The 21,161-nt window shown below is 31.5% G+C and overlaps 1 protein-coding gene across 2 annotated transcripts in view; it reads left to right on the top strand.

Annotated features, from left to right (window-relative positions):
* LOC128664946 (kininogen-1-like) overlaps positions 1 to 21,161 on the top strand; it is a 93,555-nt gene that overhangs the window by 47,076 nt on the left and 25,318 nt on the right. For both annotated transcript variants that reach the window (XM_053719737.1, XM_053719736.1), the window contains exon 2: positions 4 to 100. In XM_053719737.1, coding sequence (XP_053575712.1) covers positions 24 to 100 — 77 coding nt within the window. In that variant the 5' untranslated portion in view covers positions 4 to 23. The remainder of the gene's footprint in view (positions 1 to 3; positions 101 to 21,161) is intronic.

Here is a 21,161-nt window from a genome sequence, read left to right as displayed (position 1 = left end):
CAGTTTCACTTCCAGCTCTGATAATGAGACTGTGGTTCTGTCTAAGTTTCCTCATCGTCCTGTGCCTGGAGCATTTTCCAGGAACCCTGGCAGCTGAAAGGTAACTGCCCCCTGACTCCCCCACCAACTCGTTACTTCTGCCCACTGACAGGTTATTGCTCACTGATCTCCCCACTGTCTCCTTACTTCTGCCCACTGACAGGTAACTGTCTGCTGACCCACCACACTGTCTCCTTACTTCTACCCACTGACAGGTAATTGCCACCCTGACCCCTCCACTGTCTCCTTACATCTGCCCACTGACAGGTAATTTCCCCCTGACCCCCCAGTGTCTTCTTACTGTCTTCTTACTTCTGCCCACTGACTAGTAACTGCTCCCTGAACCCTCACTGTCTCCTTACTGCTGCCCACTGACAGGTATCGGCCAACTAACCCACCCACTGTCTCCTTACTTCTGCCCCCTGTCCCCCCACTGTCTCCTTACTTCTGCCCTATGACAGATAATTGCTCCCTGACCCACTCACTGTCTCCTTACTTCTGCCAACTGACAAATAATTGCCCCCTGAAACACCCCACTGTCTCCTTACTTCTGCTGTCTGACATGTAACTTTCCTCTTTGACAGGTAACTGCCCCCTGACCCACCCATTGTCTGTGTCAGTATCAGCCTCTAGTGTATATATTAGTATTACTGTATTATCTCATATTGTAACAATCAGATGTTAGTAGTGTATATATTAGTATTACAGTATTATCTCATATAGTAACAATCACATGTTACTAGTGTATATATTAGTATTACTATATTATCTTATATTGTAACAACCAGATGTTACTAGTAAATATATTATTATTACAGTATTATCTCATGTTGTAACAATCAGCTGTTACTAGTGTATATATTAGTATTACAGTATTATCTCATATTGTAACAATCAGATGTTAGTAGTGTATATATTAGTATTACAGTATTATCTCATATTGTAACAATCAGATGTTAGTAGTGTATATATTAGTATTACAGTATTATCTCATATTGTAACAATCAGATGTTACTAGTGTATAAATTAGTATTATAGTATCTCATATTGTAACAATCAGATATTACTAGTGTATATATTAGTATTACAGTATTATCTTATATTGTAACAATCAGATGTTACTAGTGTATATTTTAGTATTATAGTATTATCTCATATTGTAACAATCAGATATTACTAATGTATATATTAGTTTTAGAGTATTATCTCATATTGCAACAATCAGATGTTAGTGGTGTATATATTAGTACTATAGTGTTATCTCATAATGTAACAATCAAATGTTAGTAGTGTATATATTAGAGTAATATAGTGTTATCTCATATTGTAACAATCAAATGTTAGTAGTGTATATATTAGTATTATAGTGTTATCTCATATTGTAACAATCAGATGTTACTAGTGTATATATTAGTATTACTGTATTATCTCATATTGTAACAATCAGATGTTAGTAGTGTATATATTAGTATTATAGTGTTATCTCATATTGTAACACTCAGCTGTTACTAGTGTATATATTAGTATTACAGTATTATCTCATATTGTAACAATCAAATATTACTAGTGTATATTTTAGTATTACAGTATTATCTCATATTGTAACAATCAGATGTTACTAGTGTATATATTAGTATTACAATATTATCTCATATTGTAACAATCAGATGTTAGTAGTGTATATATTAGTATTACAGTATTATCGCATATTGTAACACTCAAATATTACGAGTGTATACATTAGTATTACAGTATTATCTCATATTGTAACAATCAGATGTTACTAGTGTATATATTAGTATCACAGTGTTATCTCATATTGTAACAATCAGATGTTACTAGTGTATACATTAGTATTATAGTATCTCATATTGTAACAATCAGATATTACTAGTGTATATATTAGTATTACAGTATTATCTTATATTGTAACAATCAGATGTTACTAGTGTATAAATTAGTATTATAGTATTATCTCATATTGTAACAATCAGATGTTAGTAGTGTATATATTAGTATTACAGTATTATCTCATATTATAACAATCAGATATTACTAGTGTATATATTAGTATTACAGTATTATCTTATATTGTAACAATCAGATGTTACTAGTGTATAAATTAGTATTATCTCATTGTAACAATCAGATATTACTAGTGTATATATTAGTATTACAGTATTAGCTCATATTGTAACAATCATATGTTACTGGTGTATATATTAGTATTACTGTAGTATCTTATATTGTAACAATCAGATGTTACTTCTGTATATATTAGTATTACAGTATTATCTCATTGTAACAATCAGATGTTACTGGTGTATATATTAGTATTACAGTATCATCTCATATTGTAACAATCAGATGTTACTAGTGTATATATTAGCATTACAGTATTCTCTCATATTGTAACAATCAGATATTAGCAGTGTATATATTAGTATTACAGTATTATTTCATATTGTAACAATCTGATGTTACTAGTGTATATATTTGTATTACAGTATTTTTTCATATTGTAACAATCAGATGTTACTAGTGTATATATTAGTATTACAGTATTATTTCATATTGTAACAAACAGATGTTACTACTGTATATATTTGTATTACAGTATCATTTCATATTGTAATTATCAGATGTTACTAGTGTATATATTAGTATTACAGTATTATCTCATATTGTAACAATCAGATGTTACTAGTGTATATATTAGTATTACAGTATTATCTCATATTGTAACAATCAGATGTTACTAGTGTATATATTAGTATTACAGTATTATCTCATATTGTAACAATCAGATGTTACTAGTGTATATATTAGTATTACAGTATTCTCATATTGTAACAATCAAATGTTACTACTGTATATATTAGTATTACAGTATTATCTTATATTGTAACAATCAGATGTTACTACTGTATATATTAGTATTGCAGTATTCTCTCATATTGTAACAAACAGATGTTACTAGTGTATATATTTGTATTACAGTATTATTTCATATTGTAAAAATTAGATGCTACTAGTGTATATATTAGTATTATAGTGTTATCTCATATTGTAACAATCAGATGTTACTGGTTTATATATTAGTATTACAGTATTATCTCATATTGTAACAATCAGATGTTAGTAGTGTATATATTAGTATTACAGTATCTTATATTGTAACAATCAGATGTTACTAGTGTACATATTAGTATTACTGTAGTATCTTATATTGTAACAATCAGATGTTACTAGTGTATATATTAATATTATCTCATATTGTAACAATAAGGAGCGAGATTTAGATATTTTTAGTCCGGTATTACTATCGCATATAAATGTGGTGCATATATTTCCCCCATCACCCGCTTATTTTACTCCCATAAGCTAACAAAGAACTGTGTCGCAAATCGCTATCACATATTCAGTGCACAGACTTACGTGGGGAAAATTGAGAAATTTTAATTCATTTTCACCTCGCCACACATAGGCAGGCGCAGCAAGCCTTGCGCTGAAAATGTGAGCATCGTAACTCCCTGAAAATAATAAGTAACACCTAATGCATGCAAAATATCTATCTACCTGTCAACCACCAACCTTTATGGCAATAACTAATAAAGTATATTAACCCCTAATTGTAACAATCAGATGTTAGTAGTGTATTTATTAGTATTACAGTATTATCGCATATTGTAACACTCAGATATTACTAGTGTATACATTAGTTTTACAATATTATCTCATATTGTAACAATCATAGGTTACTAGTGTATATATTAGTATTACAGTATTATCTCATATTTTAACAATCAGATGTTACTAGTGTATATATTAGTATTACAGTATTATCTCATATTGTAACAATCAGATGTTACTAGTGTATATATTGATATTACAGTATTATTTCATATTGTAACAATCAGATGTTACTAGTGTATATGTTAGTATTACAGTGTTATATTTTATTGTAACAATCAGATGTTACTAGTGTAAATATTAGTATTACAGTATTATATCTTATTGTAACAATCAGATCTTAGCAGTGTATATATTAGTATTACAGTATTATTTCATATTATAACAATCAAATGTTACTAGTGTATATATTAGTATTACAGTATTATTTCATATTGTAACAATCAGATGTTACTAGTGTATATATTAGTATTACAGTATTATTTCATATTGTAACAATCAGTTGTTACTGGTGTATATTTTAGTATTACAGTATAATCTTATATTGTAACACTCAGATGTTAGTAGTGTATATATTAGTATTACAGTATTATCTCATATTGTAACAATCAGATGTTAGTAGTGTATATATTAGTATTACAGTATTATCTCATATTGTAACATTCAGATGTTACTAGTGTATAAATTAGTATTATAGTATTATCTCATATTGTAACAATCAGATATTACTAATGTATATATTAGTATTACAGTATTATCTCATATTGTAACAATCAGATGTTAGTGGTGTATATATTAGTATTACAGTATTCTCTCATATTGTAACAATCAGATATTACTAGTGTATATATTAGTATTACAGTATTATCTCATATCGTAACGATCAGATGTAACTATTGTATATATTAGTATTACAGTATTATATCTTATTTTAACAATCGGGTGTTACTAGTGTATATATTAGTATTACAGTATTATCTCATATTGTAACAATAAGATGTTACTAGTGTATATATTAGTATTACAGTATTATCTCATATTGTAACAATCAGATGTTACTAGCGTATATATTAGTATTACAGAATTATATCTTTATGTAACAATCAGATATTACTAGTGTATATATTAGTATTACTGTATTATATCTTCATGTAACGATCAGATATTACTAGTGTATATATTAGTATTACTGTAGTATCTTGTATTATAACAATCAGATGTTAGTAGTGTATATATTAGTATTACAGTATTATCTCATATTGTAACAATCAGATGTTACTAGTGTATATATTAGTATTACAGTATTATCTCATATTGTAACAATCAGATGTTAGTAGTGTATATATTAGTATTATAGTGTTATCTCATATTGTAACAATCAAATGTTAGTAGTGTATATATTAGTATTATAGTGTTATCTCATATTGTAACAATCAAATGTTAGTAGTGTATATATTAGTATTATAGTGTTATCTCATATTGTAACAATCAGATGTTACTAGTGTATATATTAGTATTACTTTATTATCTCATATTGTAACAATCAGATGTTAGTAGTGTATATATTAGTATTACACTATTTTTTTATATTGTAACAATCAGATATTACTAGTGTATATATTTGTATTACAGTATTTTTTCATATTGTAACAATCAGGTGTTACTAGTGTATATATTTGTATTACAGTATTTTTTCATATTGTAACAATCAGATGTTAGTAGTGTATATATTAGTATTATAGTGTTATCTCATATTGTAACAATCAAATGTTACTAGTGTATATATTAGTATTACAGTATTATTTCATATTGTAACACACAGATGTTACTAGTGTATATATTTGTATTACAGTATTATCTCATATTGTAACAATCAGATGTTACTAGTGTATATATTAGTATTACAGTATTCTCTCATATTGTAACAATCAGATGTTACTAGTGTATATATTAGTAGTATTACAGTGTTATCTCATATTGTAACAATCAAATGTTACTACTGTATATATTAGTATTACAGTATTATCTCATATTGTAACAATTAGATGTTACTAGTGTATATATTAGTATTACAGTATTATCTCATATTGTAACAATCAGATGTTACTAGTGTATATATTAGTATTACAGTATTATCTCATATTGTAACAATCAAATGTTACTACTGTATATATTAGTATTACAGTATTATCTCATATTGTAACAATCAGATGTTACTACTGTATATATTAGTATTACAGTATTCTCTCATATTGTAACAAACAGATGTTACTAGTGTATATATTTGTATTACAGTATTATCTCATATTGTAGCAATCAGATGTTACTGGTTTATATATTAGTATTACTGTAGTATCTTATATTGTAACAATCAGATATTACTAGTGTATATATTAGTATTACTGTAGTATCTTATATTGTAACAATCAGATGTTACTAGTGTATATATTAGTATTACTGTAGTAACTTATATTGTAACAATCAGATGTTACTGGTGTATATATTAGTATTACAGTATTATCTCATATTGTAACAATCAGATGTTACTAGTGTATATATTAGAATTACAGTATTCTCTCATATTGTAGCAATCATATGTTACTAGTGTATATATTAGTATTATAGTATTCTCATATTGTAACAATCAGATATTAGCAGTGTATATATTAGTTTTACTGTATTATCTCATATTGTAACAATCAGATGTTACTAGTGTATATATTTGTATTACAGTATTATCTCATATTGTAACAATCAGATGTTACTAGTGTATATATTAGTATTACAGTATTATCTCATATTGTAACAATCATATGTTACTAGTGTATATATTAGTATTACAGTATTATCTCATATTGTAACAATCAGATGTTACTAGTGTATATATTAGTATTACAGTATTATCTCATATTGTAACAATCAGATGTTACTAGTGTATATATTAGTATTACAGTATTATCTCATATTGTAACAATCATATGTTACTAGTGTATATATTAGTATTACAGTATTATCTCATATTGTAACAATCAAGTGTTACTACTGTATATATTAGTGTTACAGTATTATCTCATATTGTAACAATCAGATGTTACTACTGTATATATTAGTATTGCAGTATTCTCTCATATTGTAACAAACAGATGTTACTAGTGTATATATTTGTATTACAGTATTATTTCATATTGTAAAAATCAGATGTTACTAGTGTATATATTAGTATTATAGTGTTATCTCATATTGTAACAATCAGATGTTACTGGTTTATATATTAGTATTACTGTAGTATCTTATATTGTAGCAATCAGATGTTACTAGTGTATATATTAGTATTACTGTAGTATCTTATATTGTAACAATCAGATGTTACTAGTGTATATATTAATATTATCTCATATTGTAACAATAAGGGGCGAGATTTACATATTTTTAGTCCGGTATTACTATCGCATATAAATGTGGTGCATATATTTCCCCCATCACCCGCTTATTTTACTCCCATAAGCTAACAAAGAACTGTGTCGCAAATCGGTATCACATATTCAGTGCACAGACTTACGTGGGGAAAATTGAGAAATTTTAATTCATTTTCACCTCGCCACACATAGGCAGGCGCAGCAAGCCTTGCGCTGAAAATGTGAGCACCGTAACTCCCTGAAAATAATAAGTAACACCTAATGTATGCAAAATATCTATCTACCTGTCAACCGCCAACCTTTATGGCAATAACTAATAAAGTATATTAACCCCTAATTGTAACAATCAGATGTTAGTAGTGTATTTATTAGTATTACAGTATTATTGCATATTGTAACACTCAGATATTACTAGTGTATACATTAGTATTACATTATTATCTCATATTGTAACAATCATAGGTTACTAGTGTATATATTAGTATTACAGTATTATCTCATATTGTAACAATCAGATGTTACTAGTGTATATATTAGTATTACAGTATTATCTCATATTGTAACAATCAGATGTTACTAGTGTATATGTTAGTATTACAGTGTTATATTTTATTGTAACAATCAGATGTTACTAGTGTATATATTAGTATTACAGTATTATATCTTATTGTAACAATCAGATCTTAGCAGTGTATATATTAGTATTACAGTATTATTTCATATTGTAACAATCAGATGTTACTAGTGTATATATTAGTATTACAGTATTATATCTTATTGTAACAATCAGATCTTAGCAGTGTATATATTAGTATTACAGTATTATTTCATATTATAACAATCAGATGTTACTAGTGTATATATTAGTATTACAGTATTATTTCATATTGTAACAATCAGATGTTACTAGTGTACATATTAGTATTACAGTATTATTTCATATTGTAACAATCAGATGTTACTGGTGTATATTTTAGTATTACAGTATAATCTTATATTGTAACAATCAGATGTTAGTAGTGTATATATTAGTATTACAGTATTATCTCATATTGTAACAATCAGATGTTAGTAGTGTATATATTAGTATTACAGTATTATCTTATATTGTAACAATCAGATGTTACTAGTGTATAAATTAGTTTTATAGTATTATCTCATATTGTAACAATCAGATGTTACTGATGTATATATTAGTATTACAGTATTATCTCATATAGTAACAATCAGATGTTACTAGTGTATATATTAGTATTACTGTAGTATCTTATATTGTACCAATCAGATGTTACTAGTGTATATATTAGTATTACGGTAGTATCTTATATTGTAACAATCAGATGTTACTAGTGTATATATTAGTATTACTGTAGTATCTTATATTGTAACAATCAGATGTTACTAGTGTATATATTAATATTATCTCATATTGTAACAATAAGGAGCGAGATTTAGATATTTTTAGTCCGGTATTACTATCGCATATAAATGTGGTGCATATATTTCCCCCATCACCCGCTTATTTTACTCCCATAAGCTAACAAAGAACTGTGTCGCAAATCGGTATCACATATTCAGTGCACAGACTTACGTGGGGAAAATTGAGAAATTTTAATTCATTTTCACCTCGCCACACATAGACAGGCGCAACAAGCCTTGCTCTGAAAATGTGAGCATCGTAACTCCCTGAAAATAATAAGTAACACCTAATGCATGCAAAATATCTATCTACCTGTCAACCGAAAACCTTTATGGCAATAACTAATAAAGTATATTAACCCCTAATCTGCTAACCCCCCACATTGCAAAACATCTAATTAACCTATTAACCCCTAATCCACCAACCCCCTACAGCCGTATATACCTAATAAAGTGATTAACTCCTAAACCACCATCACCCCACAATGAAATATACCTTAATAAACTATTAACCCCTAATCCGCCTTTCACCCACATTGCAAAATACCTATTAAAACTATAAACCCCTAAACCGCCATCCCCCACCAACGAAATAAACATAAATAACCTATTAACCCCTAATCCGCCATCCCCACAACGCATTAAACCTAATTAACCTATTAACTCCTAATCCACCAACCCCTCACAATGCAAATAACTAATTTAATTACTAAGCCCCCTATTTTTACATCCCCTAAATTAACCCCAATTACAATAAATTAAAAAAATACTAAATTACAATTAAAATAAAAAACCTATCATTACTTTAAAAATAAAAAAATACTAAAATTAATCTAAAATTATAAAAAAATAAAAAGTCTAACATTACAGAAAATAATAAATCAAATTATCAAAAATAAAAAATTACCCTAACCTTATGAAAATAAAAAAGCCCCCCAAAATAACATCACCCCTTAATCTAATCTAATTTACCAATAGCCCTTAAAAGGGCCTTTTGTAGGGCATTGCCCTAATTTAAACAGCTCTTTTACCTCTAAAAATTACTAAGTCCCCCCTAACAGTAAAATCCCCCCACCCACCAAACCCCAACGAATAAAATAAACCTAACACTAAAAAAATCTAACATACCCATTGTCACTAAAGGGGCATTTGTATGGGCATTGCCATTAAAAGGGCATTCAGCTCTTTTACAAGTGCCCATTAAATCCCTAATCTATAAAAAAAAGCATAAGTCTTAGTCCCAAATAGGTACTCACTGTTCCTGAAGTCCGGTGGTGAAGTTTTCTTCCAGATGGGGACCTCTTCTTTCTTCATCTTAGACCAAGCCGACGCGGAGCGGAGATGACTGCGGAACTGAAGACCGGTGACTGCGGAGCCATGGAGCATGGAGGATCCTATTTGTACGATCACCGCCGCACACTGACTATTGAATGCAAGGGACGCATTTAAATATGGTGTACCTTGCATTCCTATTGGCTGAATAAATTTAAATCAGCCAACAGGATGAGAGCTACTCAAATCCTATTGGCTGATTTGAATTAGCCAATAGGATTTGAGTTACTGAAATCCTATTGGCTAATTCAAATCAGCCAATAGGATTTGAGTAGCTCTCATCCTATTTAGTGATGTCGCGAACCTAAAAATTTCGGTTTGCGAACGGTGGACTCAAACTTCCGCAACTGTTTGCGAACCGGCGAAACGCCATTGACTTCAATAGGCATGCAAACTTTAAAACCCACAGGGACTCTTTCTGGCCACAATAGTGATGGAAAAGTTGTTTCAAGGGGACTAACACCTGGACTGTGGCATGCCTGAGGGGGATCCATGGCAAAACTCACACGGAAAATTACATAGTTGATGCAGAGTCTGGTTTTAAGCCATAAAGGGCCTAAATCACCTAACATTCCTAAATTGTTTAGAATAACGTGCTTTAAAACATCAGGTATGATGTTGTATCAATCAGGTAGTGTAAGGGTTACGCCCACTTCACAGTGACAGACCAAACTCCCCGTGTAACGCACCGCAAACAACCGCAAACAGTCCATTTGCACAACCACGAGATTGATAGATTTGTTAGATAGATACATGAATTACATAGATCAAAAGATGCAATATACATATGATAGATACGAATTACATAGATCAATAGATGCAATATACATTTGATAGATACGAATTCCATAGATCAATAGATGAAATATACATTTGATAGATACGAATTACATTGATCAATAGATGCAATATACATTTGATAGATACGAATTACATAGATCAATAGATGCAATACACATTTGATAGATACGAATTACATAGATCAATAGATGCAATATACATTTGATAGATACGAATTACATAGATCAAAAGATGCAATATACATTTGATAGATACGAATTACATACGCCTAGATTTAGAGTTCTGCGGCCAATGGGGTGCAATAGCTACGCATGCTTTTTTTCCCCCGCACCTTTTAAACAACGCTGGTATTGAGAGTTCTCAGAAGGGCTGCGTTAGGCTCCAAAAAGGGAGCGTACAGGCATATTTACCGCCACTGCAACTCTCAAAACCAGCTGTGTTTACGGACGCGGCCAGCTTAAAAAACTTGCTCGTGCACGATTCCCCCATAGGAAACAATGGGGCAGTTTGAGCTGAAAAAAAAACCTAACACCTGCAAAAAAGCAGCGTTCAGCTCCTAACGCAGCCCCATTGTTTCCTATGGGGAAACACTTCCTAAATCTGCACCTAACACCCTAACATGTACCCTGAGTCTAAACACCCCTAGCCTTACAGGTGGTTACCCTTATGCTTTATTTGTGAGGCCTCCTAGCTGGCCTCAAATGGACTGTCAAATAGTAAAGAATAAGTATAAAGCGCCTATAAAGGCTAGGGTTATAACTGGCCCAATGTACTGACCAGACTTCAGTATAGTATAAAAGCCCTTATGTACATTATAATGACATAAAATAGCCCATAATAGGGAATTAAATGTTAAAATCTTGATTTATTACAAATAATAATGACATAAAAACAAATATAAAACCAAACAAAATGCAATAATAATAAGATCCGGATCTAGTAAGTCTCCTAAAATGTTCAATGAATGTCCAAAAAACTGTCCTATGGGTAAAATCCTGAAAATACTTTGAAAGTCACACAGTCACAAAAGGATTTGTCCTCCAAATGTTGAGAATGGCAAAATTGAAGTGATGCAAATGATGAAAAAACCAAACTGAAGTGATGAAAAAAGTTAATAAAAAATTAGATGTAAACGGTGTGTGAAAAAATTGTAAAAAATGTGAAAAAATATATGAAAAAAGCAAAAATAAGTGACCATATACATATATATATATATATATATATATATATATATATATATATATATATATATATATATATATATATATATATATAGAAAAATGCAAAACAAATGGTTAAAAATATATATTTGTGTAAAAAATGAAAAAAATGTGATAAAAATTGATGAAAAATATGTGTTAGTCAAAAAAGTGTGTTAGCCAAAAAGTGTGAGAAACAGTGAAACCAAAAAACACATTCCTCCAGAAATGATCCTGATAGTGGTAGTGTCTGTAAATCCTATTTGGTGTAGTGTCCCAGTATCGATCTTATTTGATGTAGTATCGTATAAACAATAAAATAACATAGTGTATTCCATATAGATAAAATAACAGTAATTAGAATTTTGCTTACCCAGTATCGACGCGTTTCGGCCCCTATGAGGCCTTTTTCAAGACATACAATTGTGTGACACAATTGGCCTTATATAGGGTAAGCAATCAAATGAACAAAGTGAATTTTGGCGCCAAAACCGTTACTTTTTGGGCCACCCACTTCCTGTTTATGCTGTATTATAGGTAAAGATCTTTAATTCCGAAAATAACAAAAATAGCTATCTAAAAAAATCTTATTTTTAGAAATAAGGCTGTGTAAACTACTTCACTGTGTTTGTACAATTATATTCAGTATCCTTAAACTATTCTGCAATTGTGAATTGTATTCAAAATTATATTCAAAATTACGATGAGTGTGTGATGACATCACTTCCGGTTTCGTCAAAACCGGAAATATACCATGGGAATTTTGTAATATATTCCTGAGATGACTAATATTACCTATATCTAAACATGGCCTAACAACAAGTGCCTGCTACCTTAAAAGCGGTGTGGAATTCACAACACCATATAAAAACATATAAAGACATATAACCCCCCATTGCGCCAAACCGGAAGTAAAAAAACGTCACTTCCGGTTTTGGCTCCTATAGACCTATTTGGAATGAACCGGAACACTTCGGGTCATTACTTTAGATGCATTTTACGTAGTAACATGCCCTTAGGCCATGTATCAAAGGATCTGTAGTAAAGACTTAGAGTCACAGGGTGCAATACATAGGATATTCTTAAAATCGCCAAACCGGATGTGCAAAAATGTCACTTCTGGTTTCGGCTAAAAGAGCAAAAAAGTAAACGGCTGGCCATTTAGACATTCAATCTTGTGTCATATTGTGAGGACCACAACTCCTAATAGCTCTAAATCACCGTAACTTATTAAGAATGGAGGTTCTAGTATTCCAATCAGAGGAGGTGATCTAAATACTATAAACAGAACCATCAGTCCATCACATTCCCTACAAAATGAAATGACATCAGAATAAAAGATGAGACCAAAAAATTGTAACCAATAGGCATGTATAAATTATGTGTATAGGGCAAATGAACATAATTTGGTTTAAAATTGTAGTACTCTATAAACATGATAATGACGATATAGACTATAAAAACATGGTTGTATAATAAAACCAACAGAAACACAATTATATACATATCAATATCAGAATTTACCCCTATATATACATAGGCCAAATAGTAGTATTCTATAAGCTTGATACTGATAATAAAAATGATAAAAATATAAAAACATTACATAATAAAATCAGTAAAAACAGAATGTCCATCCTTAAAACAAAAGATTCAATAATGGCATAAAATTATGAAGATCCAATACTATATGCATATATATATATATATATATATATATATATATATATATATATATATATATATATATATATATAAAATATTCCTTAAAATATTTTACACACAGACCATAAAACCATATAAAAAAGATTCTAAAATATATATATCCCAAATACCCATCTACGTAACTACCGACACATAAAAATCTAATAATATGGTCAGTTAAGGATTATAGATAGTTGTATTTCCAACCCTAAATAGGTAGACATCCCTGGTGTGCAGTCTATGATGATTAAATAATTGGAAGTGATCCTAAAAATTCCTAAAAGTCTTAAAATGGTGAGTAGTGACCAAAGAGAGAAATGGGCGTCGTTACTAAAACTACTAGCTCATTATCAAAAAGGTAAAAACTTTTTTTTAAATCGTTAAAAACTATAAATTTTAAATTTTTTTAAATTTTTAAACAGTGGAGGGAGATACCTATTCATCAGATGTAAGTTAAGACTTAAAACTGAGCTTTGGCAGAAAAATGACTCACATCATATAAAATAGGCTCCCATCATATAGAGCCATGGTACTGATTACATTGAACTAGAGACAGAAATGAGCCAGAGACAAATAGAAATGAGATTAAAAATAAATGATAAACTAGGAACCAATTAGAATAAGTGTACTAAATCCTCTTTATTGTTTAGTCCTTTTGGATGTAGACAGTTTAATAAAAATATCCATTTGGATTCTGTTGTTAAAAGCTTTTTCTCGTGGTTTCCACCTCTCCAGTTTTTCTTTACTTTTTGGATGCTTATATATTTTAAATCTCTGATATTTCCTTTATGTATGGTGGTAAAATGACTGTATAATATAGAATCCATATTCAATTTCTCTATTGACAATAAGTGCTCCCTTATTCTATCTTTCAGCGGTCTCGATGTTTGTCCGATGTACTGTAGACCGCATGAGCACTCCATCAGATAAATGATATTCTTATCATGGCATCTTATAAGTTCCTGGATCTGGTGTACTTCTTTTGTATGATAAGATTGGAACATGTTAGTCTTTTTTCCACATTTGCACGCCTTACATTTGGGGCATGGGAAGCCGCCTTTGATCTTCTTACCAAATACATCATTAATCCCCAATCTTTTTGTTTTTTGAAGGCTTGGTGCCAATCTATTCTTTAAATTATTCGTCTTTCTGTACACGAATATCGGCTTTGGGGGAAGTTTGTTTCCAATTAGGTCATCATCTTTTAGCAGGTTCCAATGTTTCTTGAATATATTTTCTATTATATGCCTGTTGCTACTGTATTCTGTAATCATAGGAATATTAATTACATCATTATTCGCCACTTTCTTCTTGTCTCTGTATTTCATTAAGTCTTGTCTCTTTAAGCCCCTTATTTCTTCTATCTTAGAGTCGAGAAGATGTTCCTGGTAGCCTCTTTCTATAAATTTATCCTTAAGAGACAGTGCCTGTTCCTCCCATTTCTCATCGCTTGAACAGTTCTTGCGTATTCTTAAAAACTGTCCCTTAGGGATATTTCTTCTCCATTGTTCATGGTGGCAGCTAAGATTGTGTACGTAATTGTTACTATCGACTTCCTTGAAGTAAGTCGATGTTTCCCATTTCTCATTTTTGGCTTCTATTTTAAGGTCTAAAAAGACAATCTCCGTCTTGCTCCACTGGTATGTGAAGTTCAGATTTAAAATATTTCTATTCATAACTTCCATGGTGAATAATAAGTCCTCTAATGTTCCCTTCCAAATGATCAGTATGTCATCTATATATCTGCGGTACAGGACCAGGTCCGCGCCCGCAGGGCAGGAGTCCCAGAAGATCTTCTCCCATTTACCCATATACAAGTTTGCATAGCTGGGCGTGAACCTGGTCCCCATTGCTGTACCGCAGATCTGTTGATAGTATTTTCCTTCGTTACAGAAAAAATTGTGAGTTAGTATGTACTGTATACTATCAACTATAAAATCAGTTTGTTCCTTAGGTATCTCTGGATCACTCTCTAAGAAAGACCGGACTGCTTCACAACCTTCTTTGTGGGGAATGCTGGTGTAAAGTGCTGTAACCTCACACGTCATCATTATAAACCCTTCTTCCCATGGGATTGCATTTAGTTCATTTAAAACTTGTGTTGAATCTTTTAAAAAAGAGGGAAGTTGCCTCAGATACTTCTGTAGCTGTTTGTCTACGTATTCCGAGAGGTTGCTCGTTAGTGACCCAATCCCAGATATTATGGGTCTACCCGGAGGGTTTTGGAGGGATTTATGTATTTTGGGCAGATGATACATTATTGGTATAATGGGATGTTGAACATCTAGATATCCATATTCTTTTTCATTAAGAATACCTAGTGTTTTCGCCTTGCCCAGTAGAATTTTCAATTCTTTTTGAAATTCCTCTCCTGGATTCTTCCGTAACCTCAGATAAGTTGTTGAATCACTGAGAAGACGCTCATTTTCGTTGTTATAGTCTGCTCTATTAAGGACCACGATCCCTCCGCCTTTGTCAGCGGATTTGATGGTTATCATGTTGTTAGATTCCAACCCTTTAATGGTCTCTCTCTCTGTTTTTTAGACAAATTCTGTTTAATCTTCATAAGGCTTCTTTTTTGGTTGATACTCCTGATTTCATTAGTTACTATGGTCTCAAAGGTCTCGATGGCGTTTCCCTTCATCTTAATGGGATAGAATTTAGATGTCGGTTTGAGGTCTGTATGTTTAAACACATCTTGTCCAGCAACTGTATAGCTCTGCGGTATCTGTCTATCCAGCTCAGATTTTAGAAAGAACCTTTTCAAGGTGAGTTTCCTTATAAACTCTTTGGTATTGACATAAGATTGAAACCTATCTAGACCTCTAGCTGGTGCAAATGTGAGTCCAAACCCAAGTACTTCACGTTCTTCCTTTGTTAAGTTGTATGTACTGAGGTTGACTATGCCATCCTTGATATTATTGTCAGACGCAGCACTATCATCTAGTGTCGAGTCAATGGTCTCTGTCTTCTTCTTATTCACTCTGATTCATCCTCTCTTCCCTCTGTGCGTTTTCTTTTCAAATTTGTGGGAGGGGTTTTTCTTGAGTCTCCATCCTTCCTTCCTGGTGGCATTTTCCCTTTGTTCTTTACCAAAGGCTGGTTGGACTCTAAAAAAGTCGAGGAGGAAGGAGTTTGAGATAGGGTTATGTCATCAACCGCTGGCTCCTTATTTTTATCGTAATGTATAGGATTTCTCCACTTAATGTTGTTATTGTTCTCACCCTGTGTTCGTAAGGTATCTTGTTTTCGAGGTGTTCTATCGCTGAAGTTTGGCCTTTTTTCTTTTTGATGTAAATATTCTTCATTTCCATAATATTCATCCCTTTCAGGGTAAAATCTCTCTTCCTCTTGCCATCTGGCACGGTTGCCTCTATGATTATCCTGAGGGTAATACTCGCGATCATCATAGTATCCCTCTCTCTGTCTCCAACCATTACCTCTATTGTTATATCCCATATTCCATTCTCTTGTTCCATTATCTGATGTTCTATAGTGATGATTTTTATTTGAGTTATGTCCATATGTATTCTGTCTGTTATAGTAGCTAGGTCTCCTCCAGCCATTCTGATTATTTTTTCTTCTCCTGTCCCACCATGGGTTATAATTGTTATGATTATAATCATAATTATTCCTCCATCTCTGACCACTGCTGTTTACTTCATAGATATAACCTCTATCTTGTGGAGGTGTATTCATAGAATATCCCCTACTGTTGTTTCTATGGGGATTTTGTGTTGAGAGGTTTCTTCTCCTATGGTTTCTCCTTGGTGTCTCTTTTCCATCTTCTCTATTGGTGTTAGGTACAGATCTAGTAATTATATCTGGTTCAGTCTCTATTTCTTCAGAAGTGTTGAGGGTGTCCTCATTCTTCTTTTTCATCTCTCTATTAAGTTTCTTGGTCTTTTTCATAATCACTTCTTCTCTTACTTTTGTAACTCTTTTGACTAAATTAGTCTTACTTTCTGTTATATCTAGTCCTGAATTCTCTAAATTCATTAAAATTTCTTCATCCTCTTTGATGTCTTTGTCTGTTTGCTTAATTAATTCTTCTCTATAGTCTACAATAATACTCATTAGTATTTTAGACGCTTGTATAAGTGCATCTTGCCATCTTTTAGAAAATATAGAGTGTGTTATTGGGAAAGCGCACTCTTTGGTCACTACTAACCCCTTAGGTACGATATCCAATTCTATACATTTCTTCAGAAATGAAATATCAGCTTTGTATTTTACCTCAGTGATTAGTAGTTTTTCTAGCTCTTTGAGTAGACTTTGTGCATCTATACAATCATCCCCTTCTATATCGCCCTCGTTAGTAGGAGTATACAGGGTGATATCCTGTCTCAGATTTCTAAGAGACTCCATCTTAGTATAATAGGGGGATCTTACACCCGCACAATAACTGAGGGAGTGGGCTGAATTATATTATATTGACTATCAGTAGAGATGAGAACCCTGGCTGCTTAATTCTAAGCTAGGTTATAGAAAATGGAGATAAAGTAAATAGATAAGTGCCACAGGTGGTTACCCTTATGCTTTATACGTGAGGCCTCCTAGCTGGCCTCAAATGGACTGTCAAATAGTAAAGAATGAGTATAAAGCGCCTATAAAGGCTAGGGTTATAACTGGCCCAATGTACTGACCAGACTTCAGTATAGTATAAAAGCCCTTATGTACATTATAATGACATAAAATAGCCCATAATAGGGAATTAAATGTTAAAATCTTGATTTATTACAAATAATAATGACATAAAAACAAATATAAAACCAAACAAAATGCAATAATAATAAGATCCAGATATAGTAAGTCTCCTAAAATGTTCAATGAATGTCCAAAAAACTGTCCTATGGGTAAAATCCTGAAAATACTTTGAAAGTCACACAGTCACAAAAGGATTTGTCCTCCAAATGTTGAGAATGGCAAAATTGAAGTGATGCAAACGATGAAAAAAAACCAAACTGAAGTGATGAAAAAAGTTAACAAAAAATTAGATGTAAACGGTGTGTGAAATTTTTTTAAAAAATGTGAAAAAAATATATGAAAAAAGCAAGAATAAGTGACTATATATATATATATATATATATATATATATATATGCAAAACAAATGGTTAAAAATACAGGTAGCCCTCAGTTTACACCGGGGTTAGGTTCCAGAAGGAATGGTTGTAAATCAAAACCGTTGTAAATTGAAATCCAGTTTATAATGTAAGTCAATGGGAAGTGAGGGAGATAGGTTCCAGACCCCTCTCAAAATTGTCATAAGTAACATCTAATACATTATTTTTAAAGCTTTGAAATGAAGACTTTAAATGCTAAACAGCATTGTAAACCTAATAAAATAATCACACAACACAGAATATATAATTAAACTAAGTTAAATGAACAAAACATTTGCTAAACAGCATTATAAACCTAAAAAAATAATCACACAACTCAGACTTCACTTGCATTTTTCTGCAAACAGTTCTTTCTATGCATTCCAATCTGGACTGATTTATAGACAGGAAGATCTTGCTCCTTTGAAATCTGCTCGATAGCTCAGGTCTGGTTAAACTGATTAATGTCAGCTTGCTTGGCTTTGCTGCAATACAAGCGGACAGCTCCACCTACTGGCTATTTTAATAAATGCACTGCTTCTCAATGCTTTTCAATAGCAGTCACATGACTGGAAAAAAAGGTTGTTATTCTGAAACGGTGTAAATTGAACCGTTGTAAAACGAGGGCCACCTGTATATATTTGTGTAAAAAATGAAAAAATGTGATAAAAATTTATGAAAAATATGTGTTAGTCAAAAAAGTGTGTTATCCAAAAAGTGTGAGAAACAGTGAAACCAAAAAACACATTCCTCCAGAAATGATCCTGATAGTGGTAGTGTCTGTAAATCCTATTTGGTGTAGTGTCCCAGTATCGATCCTATTTGATGTAGTATCCTATAAAAAATAAAATAACATAGTGTATTCCATATAGATAAAATAACAGTAATTAGAATTTTGCTTACCCAGTATCGACGCGTTTCGGCCCCTATGAGGCCTTTTTCAAGACATACAATTGTCTGACACAATTGGCCTTATATAGGGTAAGCAGTCAAATGAACAAAGGGAATTTTGGTGCCAAAACCGTTACTTTTTGGGCCACCCACTTCCTGTTTATGCTGTATTATGGATAAAGATCTTTAATTACGAAAATAAGAAAAATAGCTATCTAAAAAAATCTTATTTTTAGAAATAAGGCTGTGTAAACTACTTCACTGTGTTTGTACAATTATATTCAGTATCCTTAAACTATTCTGTAATTGTGAATTGTATTCAAAAATATATTCAAAATTACGATGAGTGTGTGATGACATCACTTCCGGTTTCGTCAAAACCGGAAGTATACCATGGGAATTTTGTAATATATTCCTGAGATGACTAATATTACCTATATCTAAACATGGCCTAACAACAAGTGCCTGCTACCTTAAAAGCGGTGTGGAATTCACAAAACCATATAAAAACATATAAAGACATATATCCCCCCATTGCGCCAAACCGGAAGTAAAAAAACGTCACTTCCGGTTTCGGCTCCTATAGACCTATTTGGAATGAACCGGAACACTTCCGGTCATTACTTTAGATGCATTTTACGTAGTAACATGCCCTTAGGCCATGTATCAAAGGATCTGTAGTAAAGACTTAGAGTCACAGGGTGCAATACATAGGATATTCTTAAAATCGCCAAACCGGATGTGCAAAAACGTCACTTCCAGTTTCGGCTAAAAGAGCATAAAAGTAAACGGCTGGCCATTTAGACATTCAATCTTGTGTCATATTGTGAGGACCACAACTCCTAATAGCTCTAAATCACCCTAACTTATTAAGAATGGAGGTTCTAGTATTCCAATCAGAGGAGGTGATCTAAATACTATAAACAGAACTATCGGTCCATCACATTCCCTACAAAATGAAATGACATCAGAATAAAAGATGAGACCAAAAAATTGTAACCAATAGGCATGTATAAATTAAATATCAGATTTTACCCATTTATGTGTATAGGGCAAATGAACATATTTTGGTTTAAAATTGTAGTACTCTATAAACATGATAATGACGATATAGACTATAAAAACATGGTTGTATAATAAAACCAACAGAAACACAATTATATACATATCAATATCAGAATTTACCCCTATATATACATAGGGCAAATAGTAGTATTCTATAAACTTGATACTGATAATAAAAATGATAAAAATATAAAAACATTACATAATAAAATCAGTAAAAACAGAATGTCCATCCTTTTGCTTTTTTCATATATTTTTTCACATTTTTTACAATTTTTTCACACACCGTTTACATCTAATTTTTTATTAACTTTTTTCATCACTTCAGTTTGTTTTTTTTCATCGTTTGCATCACTTCAATTTTGCCATTCTCAACATTTGGAGGACAAATCCTTTTGCGACTGTGTGACTTTCAAAGTATTTTCAGGATTTTACCCATAAGACAGTTTTTTGGACATTCATTGAACATTTTAGGAGACTTATTAGATCCGGATCTTAT

This window comes from Bombina bombina, chromosome 6 (assembly GCF_027579735.1).
Source record: "Bombina bombina isolate aBomBom1 chromosome 6, aBomBom1.pri, whole genome shotgun sequence".
NCBI classification, from domain to species: Eukaryota; Metazoa; Chordata; class Amphibia; order Anura; family Bombinatoridae; genus Bombina; species Bombina bombina.
Note: the sequence above shows the minus strand (reverse complement) of the source record. Positions and strands in the feature narration are given on the sequence as shown.